General features: G+C 31.6%; 1 protein-coding gene across 1 annotated transcript; it reads right to left on the bottom strand.

The window, feature by feature from the left end:
• Positions 1-478: 478 nt before the first annotated feature.
• Positions 479-2,286, bottom strand: LOC109338714. Its single transcript, XM_019576002.1, has 2 exons — positions 782-2,286; positions 479-649 (listed from the first exon to the last, which is right to left on the bottom strand). The coding sequence occupies exons 1-2, from the start codon at positions 2,267-2,269 to the stop codon at positions 479-481; spliced, it is 1,659 nt and encodes a 552-aa protein (XP_019431547.1). The 5' UTR covers positions 2,270-2,286.
• Between the last annotated feature and the right edge of the window lie 6,217 nt (positions 2,287-8,503).

The raw sequence follows: 8,503 nt of genomic DNA, 5'->3' as shown, positions 1-8,503 counted from the left end.
TGGTTGTGAGAGATAAAATACGTATACATCGACAATGAAAGAGATTTTTAAATTTTTATTGCATCAATCTACCGTTCATTATTTTATTATCATTAACTTTTACATATAAATAATATAAATGAATGGTGAATTGAGTGTACATAAATCTTTACAACAGTGTATAGATATTACAACTCAAAGTGAAAACTAAGAAACAACATATAATATGTTGATATACAAGGCAGATAAGTGGACGGATGTAGTAGTACATTTTTTGAAAATGTTTAAGAAATTAAGGCATGTTATTCTCTCATCATGATAATGATAAGCATGGTTTCACTCTTATGATATTGATAAGTTTAAAGAAGATGCATAACTTCATAACTAGTGCATATCTTATTATATATACACTGCTAATTGCATACTTATTTTTCTTTTCCCACTTTGAAACATTAAATTCCTTTGAGTTTTAAGTTCAATTCTGTACCACTAGATTTAACTATAGAAAATTACCTCCGATCTTAATCGCGGAAGCATATGTTTCAAACTGCATAAGGAATTCATCTGCTACTGATACTGATACTGGTGTGGAAATTCTAATATCCGTATATTCATCCTTACAACAATCATCGAAACTCTTCTTCACTTCTCCCTGCTCAATTTGTTCAGCCTGCACAGAAGAATTGTGAATTCAAACTCACATTGAAAGTCTTGTTTCATTCATTTACTTTACAATCCGATCTTTGTTTTATACATGGTACTTCAATAAGAAACTAAGGAAATTACAATAAGGGAAACTTACAATTTGTTTAGCCTCTTCAGACTCAGCAATAGGACTTTGGTTTTTCATATGTTTCTTCAATTGAGGTGATGCTACAATTCTCGGTTCTGAGATATCATTTTCTGGCAGTTTTCTGCTAATGTTCTGTACCTTACATTTTATATCACTTGTCTCATTTAACTGTGATATGTGGCTAACTTGACAATGCAGTTTTACCTTACACGAACTTCTCTCACCTTCAACAGTATTGATTCCTTTTGCATTCAGTTTCATAGCCTCTTTGGTAAGCCTTTTGCTTACATCTTTTTCCATTTCATTTCCCATGTTGTTTGAACCGGAACCTTTTCTGGGTTTAATAGTTTTGGAAGAGACTAAATCTGCTTTCAGTTTTCTCCGGGATAACCCTTCAGGAGGATATGGCACATGAGGTTTTACTGATTCCTGGAATGGAGGAACAATGTGTGTTAAATCATCAAACCGCTTGGAGGATGGGCTATTGAAATGATGGATCTGAAGCATAGGCTCTTTGACAAAACTCTTCTTTAAAATCCCTTTGAAATGCATAGTCTCAAGAGTTTCCCTCAGGGTCTTTCTTTCTGGATTAGCCTTCTCAAGCATAGAACTATTCTTTCTTAGCTTGAACATATCTAACTCAAATGTCGGTCTTTTCTGATTCAGAATCTTTTCACCATCCAGCTGTTTCTGCATAACAAATGGACATGATCTAGATGGGGCTTCTTCTAAACCCATGAGTTTGGCAACTAGGCCGGGTTTTCTTTCGACCTTTGAAATTGTAAGGCAGTTAGAAAGATCAGAAGACCTGTCAATCCTAACCTTGGCAGAAAAATGGCTTGGGCTTGTAGGTGTTTCTGATGCCGAATCCAATCTTTCAATGGTTGTGCTTTGGAATAGATTTTGCCATACCGAGCTCTCCTTAAACACTTTCTTAACTTTCTCTTCGCAATTACTTGAAGAACCATCATCAGAAGGCTGAGGTCTTTGACATGCCATTGGATAATCACTTTGGTCACTGAATTGATTAGCATCAGTTGTACCAATCATGTTCGTTTCTATTCTGTCTCTTTTAGGTATCTCGGCCAGTTCCCTATTTAAACAAGCCATCTCTTCTGAATCATCTTGCAACTTTGCAAGCATGACTAGAGAATCTTGCAGAACAAGAGCTCCTTTTAACAATTTTTTTGCAAAATCTTCGGACCTTCTTTCCTCTTTCCTAAGAATGCTAGACCTTGAATCAATCATGTTGTTCAAATTTTGATCCCCTCCAGAGACCTGCGCGAACGGTAAGGAGGATGGATCAAAGAATTTTTCGATGGAACCTTTTGGGACCTTCTCTTCTTTGTTTGTTTTGTTTATCAGTGATGCGTTTTCAACTGGCTTCTGGATTTTTACCATGTCCTTCACTTTCTGGGAGCATATCCTGTATTTCCTAAGTTTCCCACATTCCACAACTCCTTTTGGATCATCACATTTCACAAATGATCTATACATGATTGTGTCCTATGGGATATTCTGTCACATAAATTTCATCAAACAAACTCAGAAGATGTTTATATTCTTAGACATGTGTTGTCGCACAAAGTGTGCTACACCTGTGCCATGGAGATTGATTGATGAAATGATTTAAATTTTCAACACTAACAAATAATAAGATATGAATCATATGATATTGTATAATGTTTAATGACCAATCATAATCCATGATATAGGATTGTGACGCATTTTATGGGGCAACAAATGTTATCTCCTATATTGTAAACAAAATCATATGCCAATTCTTATTTAATTCTCAAAGAATACTTACATTGTCCTGTCCTCTTGAATCTTACAGTTTGTCTACAACAGACAGAAATAACACTTGCTTGTCCAATTGAAACATCTTCACATGAATAACCACCTCCCATCAATAATGTCCTCTAAAATGAAGAGAGATGAAAGAAACATCAAAAAATTAAAAAAGGAACGCAATTCCTCTCCGGTACCAGAGTGTTTAGTACGGGTTGAAGATTGCGACACTTATCACAATCTTTCTCCTCATATTCCAGTATTGGACTCTTTAATATTAAAGAGGATTTAAACTATAAAAATAGACTAGAATATTAAAACAGAAATTTGAAACCTGAGTTATGTGTTTCTCATTAAGATTATCTAAGAATCATAAAAAATTGCCAAAGATGGGAAAAGAGTCAGATTTTATTAACCCGAAGTCATAATTTTCATGAAACCATTGGCAAGCTGAAATCTTTTTGTGATTCCTGCTTCCTTTTTTTCAGATTTTAAAAGACACACCCTTGTTCATCCTGTAAGGTGATGAAACTATACACTCCCCATCCTCATAAAATTCAAAAGAATAGAAGAGCTCATTGTTTAATGCACACTTACCTTTGTTTTTACGATGGTTCATTTCTCAGCACCAATACCAAAAGCATGTAGGGTAAAGCACATACATGGTAGAACCAACATAATATGATTAACCCAAATGACATGATAAATTCATGAAAGCATTGAAAAAATGGAACTCTGCTAGTGAAGTGCGAAGAAGGCCTTAGACTGAGATAGACATGGGATGGGAGTAGCACACGAATGGTGAGAGGGGTGGTTTGACATTGTGACGAGAAATGCAGACAGAGACAGCAGCTCTTAGTGTCAGCTATGAGTTTCCCAAAACAAAGAGAACCTCAATGTTGGAAGCAGTGCTGTCTATTCATTTGTCTATTGGGATCATCGGAAGATGCACACTCTGTAATAAAGGTGACTTCATTGTTTTGAATAAATAAATGAAAAATTGACCATCCCTTCGCTCTTTCCACATTGTTATTAAATTTGGAGAGAAGGAGCCATCAAAATATTAACTACTCACACCCGGATATATTTAAAAAGTACATAAATTACCTCTTAATTATATATATATATATATATTTTTTTTTTGAATAATATTATATCATCATATTAACTTCTACTATTAATCCTCTTACTTATAAGAAAGTGACATATGTCATAAGGAGATACTTTATTTTTTAATGATTAGTTTTATAAGTTACAAGTTTCACTTTTTGTGCAGAAGTACTAATATGAGGATTTAGTAGGAGAATATATAATTTTCCATATACATTACATTGACTATCCTTGTAAGAGAGATACATGTAATTTCTTAAACAAACAAAAAATTATGACGAGGGTAATTAAGTTAAACAAAATATGATATTTTATGAAAATAAGTTCAAATAGTATAAGAGTTGATGTCTATTCATTATTTTGTTAGTTACACTATAGTATAAAAGTAATTTAAACATCTCATTAGAATTATTGTTGACACAATTTGTAAAGAATAATAAATAATGATTAGAGATCAACTCTTATTTTATTTGAACTTGTCTTTACAAGATCTATTTTGTTTGACCTAATTACACTCACCATTATTTTTGTTTAAAAATTACATATATCTCTCTTACAATGATAGTCAGTGTAATGTATATATATATATATATAATTAGGGGTGGTTTATGTAGGTTTTAAAAAATTGTATATGATTTGTATAATTTCACTAAAATTCAGAGGGTGTTAGTGTAATTTAATCTTAAGCTAATGAATCACTCTTTAGACAGATGAGTCATTCTTTGAAATTAGGATTGACCCAAGTGTATTGTTTAGGCCAGTCCTATTTTACCATATTAGGATTCAGACCTATCCAGACCTATGCAAATATTTTTCGGGTTTACTATCCACGGTCCTTGGGTATCCAATAAATATGCGGGTATCAATAAATTTAGAAAATATTTAAAAAAATTGGAAACAATTTATAAATTTGTACATATATTCCTTTGAATCATTTGTGTTAATTTAGACAAACAAAAGAAGAAAAAATGATAATAATTATTATAAAATATGATTAAAGTATGGGTACACAACTATAAATTATCACTTAAATAAAAATATTTTTACTAAAAAATATAATTTAAAATACGGCAATAAAGCATATCAAGCGTCTAACAACTCCATCAACATAACATTAATTCATAATTACGAGTTAACAAATATAATACTACTTAAGAATATAACATCACAATTATAACAGAAATTTTTTATTACTATATATCTGTGGGAATTGCGAGTCTGGATATTGCAGGTCTAGTACCTCATTACCCAGATCCGGACCTACTCAACATTGGATATCAAAATCTTCGATCCCAACTACCTGTGGGTCCAAAAACATTGACCCAAACCCAACCCATGTGTGTAATACCAATGAGTACCCATGAATTCGGGTACCCATTGTTATTCCTAATTTAAATGATTAACTCACTTTTCATTAATAAATTCATAATAATATAAAATTATATTAAAAAACACTCAACACCAAATCTATTTTGAAGGTTCGCAAATTTAACTTTTTTTCTAGATTGTTATTAAAAGTCACAGGTAAATCGATATGGATAGTAAACTAACATTTCAACACCAACACTAAAAATTGAGGTATAATAATATCGTATTTTTCATGTCCAAATACTTGACATTTTTTTGTCTTTTTTCTCCGCTGATTATTGTGTTTATTCTGCAATTAAACACTTGTTTACTAATGTAGAGTAATCTTTGATTTCAAAATCTCTTAAATATATTTTGCATATTAGAATAATCTTTGACCAATTATCGAGAGAACCGTGTGAGTTCCTCAAATTTGGTATATATTGTGTCACACTCATATCCATTTGCATTAGTTACAAGAATTTAGCTTCCTTCTCATTTCTCACATTTTGGGGAAATATTTTCCCAAAAATGTTGATAAAAAGTCCTCCCAAGTGATAACAGTCCCATGCGTATCAAGTCTCCTTCGAGCACTTCTCCACGAGTATTATTCCTCCCCCTTAAACATAAACACCACAAAGTCCACCTTTTGTCCATCAATGTATCCCATCACTTGATAGATCTTATCGATTTCTTGAATTCACACAACACCCATCTGATTATACTCTCCTTTGAAAGATGGTGAATATGCTATCTAAACTCAGCTAAACTTTCCCATTAATCTTGATTGTTGTCTCAACCATTCCCATTATTCTAGAGCTGTGTGAGGATATGCTAAGTGGTAGTGGTAGCAGTTGCCCATTATGCCAACGTGTTGGCTATTTGTTGGAAGGCAAGTACTAAAGGATCATTAATGGTATGATCGTCATTGTTGTTATTCCTTGGACACCCTACTTCTACCATAGTTCTACATTCAAAGCATAAAATATTGAGTTAACTACTCTTAACAAAAAGAAATACTCAAATACTTAAAATGTTTGGAAGACTAGGAGTAAACAAAGAAACACTACAAGACTCTATCAAATTCCTAATGCCCAGTTTAGAAGTGATTGACTCTTACCAAAGTCAAACTAAATCGAAATGTTATGATACAAAAAATGTAACATCTCAATGCGTATAGTATGTAACTAGGATAAATATATCTAATTGAGAGAAGAAGAAATATCCACAAAATTGAAAATTTCTTTAATCTATAGGAAAACACCTCAAACATAAGGATTATTAAAATGAAAACATAAATATTTTTGACTTAAATCAACATCATAAATCGGGCTTCATCTAAAGAGGATAAGAACAACATCTTAAAATACCTTAAAAAATATATGTCTTCTTAAAGAAGAAAATAAACTTAACAAATAACAACAAGCTATCAATTATTATTATCGTTTGTCTATTATTCCATGACCTGATATTGGTTCATTTCTTAGAAAATCGTAGAAATGTCAAAACATAATGAGATAAAAACATCAATGACACTGTAATGACAAAACTTAAAAAAGCATGACATTCCTAGTCGTAACAAATAAGAGATAACTTCATAATAAAAGTTAAAAGAGAAATGACAATATTATTACTTTATATCATAATATAGTTCATTATTCATAACTCATTTGTCATTATAATGCCATTTTTATTTTACTATTAGGAACAACACTATTAACATATTTATCTAACACTAGAAGCATAAAAATGGTATTACAATAAAACTTTGTCACATAGTTGACTGATGCTAAGAAGGTTATGCTGAAGGCCTTCAATATAAAGAACTCCTTCAATGGTTGTGGAAGCTAGATTTTCAACTTGACTAACTCCAAGAATTTTCCTTTTATTATTATCTTCATAGGTGATGAATCCTTTATCTCTTGGAGTAATGACAAAAGTTTTTGACTTGTCACTTGTTATGTGCTTTGATAAGCCGCTATCAAGATACTACATTTCACTCACGGCCTTGCAACATTCTACAAAAAAAATTAAATTTTTTTATTAGGTACCCAATATGATTTGGGTCCTTTAGGGTTAGCACATTTCTCAACCCAAACATATTGGTTAGTTGGAATACCAACTTTTTTAATATAGCACATGTTAGGTGTGTGGTATATGCTATTATAGTAAAAGCATGTAGGTTATTGTTTTTATGTATTTTTTGTTTAGACTTGAATAAAGAGTTTTTCTTAAGACTTTATTTAGTAAGATAATGCATGCAATTGGTTAGCATTCAGTAATACAATAATACATTTTGATACTATTAGTACTCCACCTTCAGCTAGATAATTGCACCTAAGAGACTCGATGGTGCTAAGATAGAAAAGCTAATATTGTAATCAAACTTCTCAATGTTAAATTTAATAGACATTTTGAAATTTCCAACTGAATAAGACTCTGATAACAATTGTTAGGAATTGAGTTATACAGATGTGCAAGATCAAGTCAATTGAGAACTAAAGAGAAGCAAGTAAAAAACGCACAAGATTTATGTGGAAAAGCCTCTTGAGTGGAAAAGCCTCTTGAGTGTAAGAGGTAAAATAACCACATACGATCACGAGCAAAGTTCCACTATGAAAAAAGGAGAATACAACAAATCCTCTTATAATGATGAGGATAAAGAGCAATATTTTTCTCTCACATACTACTTGTTAAGAATAGAGCGCTATGTAGAACCACAAGATCAAGTCAATCAACAACTAAAGAGAAGTAAATAAAGTAACAAAAAAAAGAACACATAAGATTTAAGTGGAAAACCCCAAGTATAAAAGGTGAGAAAACCATGGGCAATGATAAACAAAGTTCTACTATGAAAAAAAATGAAAGTACAACAAATCCTCATATAATGGTGAGGATAAATAGCAATATTTTGTCTCACTATATTTCTCTCTCAAATATTCTAGAACAAAAATTTCCACCAAAAATACATTTACTAATTATTTGTGTGTATGAATATCCTATGTAAAGATAATATGTTGTGAATTTTGTGATCGTGAACTCCACTCCATGTTATATTCCAAAATGCACATTAGAACGTGGAGGTTAGAAGGTGTGGACAGAAATCACATACCTTCATGGGTGTTTATTTATTGTCCATAACCAATATCAAATTTTATTAAGTAAAATAAAATGTCATTTTTTGTTTTTAAAACTTTTTATTTTATTATTTATGTAGCAATGTCTGTTACAGGCTATCCGGCTCCATTTTATAATATTCAATTTATTTTGATTACTAATTACTACTTAGACATAGGACATGTTGGATTTCAATATGTTCATATTATTCATATTCGAATCCTTAGAGCATTTGTAGCCACATTCCTCCACCAGATTAGTCATCGACCATGATAATAGGGTGAAGGGATACGATACATTGTTTAAAAAAAAAATAGTCAAATTATACATCACTCAGTTTTTTACCTTTCTTATATATCTTATGGT

The sequence above is a fragment of the Lupinus angustifolius genome, unplaced genomic scaffold (assembly GCF_001865875.1).
Source record: "Lupinus angustifolius cultivar Tanjil unplaced genomic scaffold, LupAngTanjil_v1.0 Scaffold_39_59, whole genome shotgun sequence".
Lineage (NCBI taxonomy): Eukaryota > Viridiplantae > Streptophyta > Magnoliopsida > Fabales > Fabaceae > Lupinus > Lupinus angustifolius.
This window is presented reverse-complemented; position numbering and strand designations above follow the sequence as displayed.

What these genes read in the sequence shown, in the direction of transcription:
- LOC109338714 (XM_019576002.1), bottom strand. Translation starts at nt 2,269, where the DNA reads ATGTATAGATCATTTGTGAAATGTGATGATCCAAAAGGAGTTGTGGAA. An exon ending in CTGAAGAGGCTAAACAAATT is followed by an intron (nt 650 to 781) that starts GTAAGTTTCCCT and finishes TCTTCTGTGCAG; the next exon opens with GCTGAACAAATTGAGCAGGG.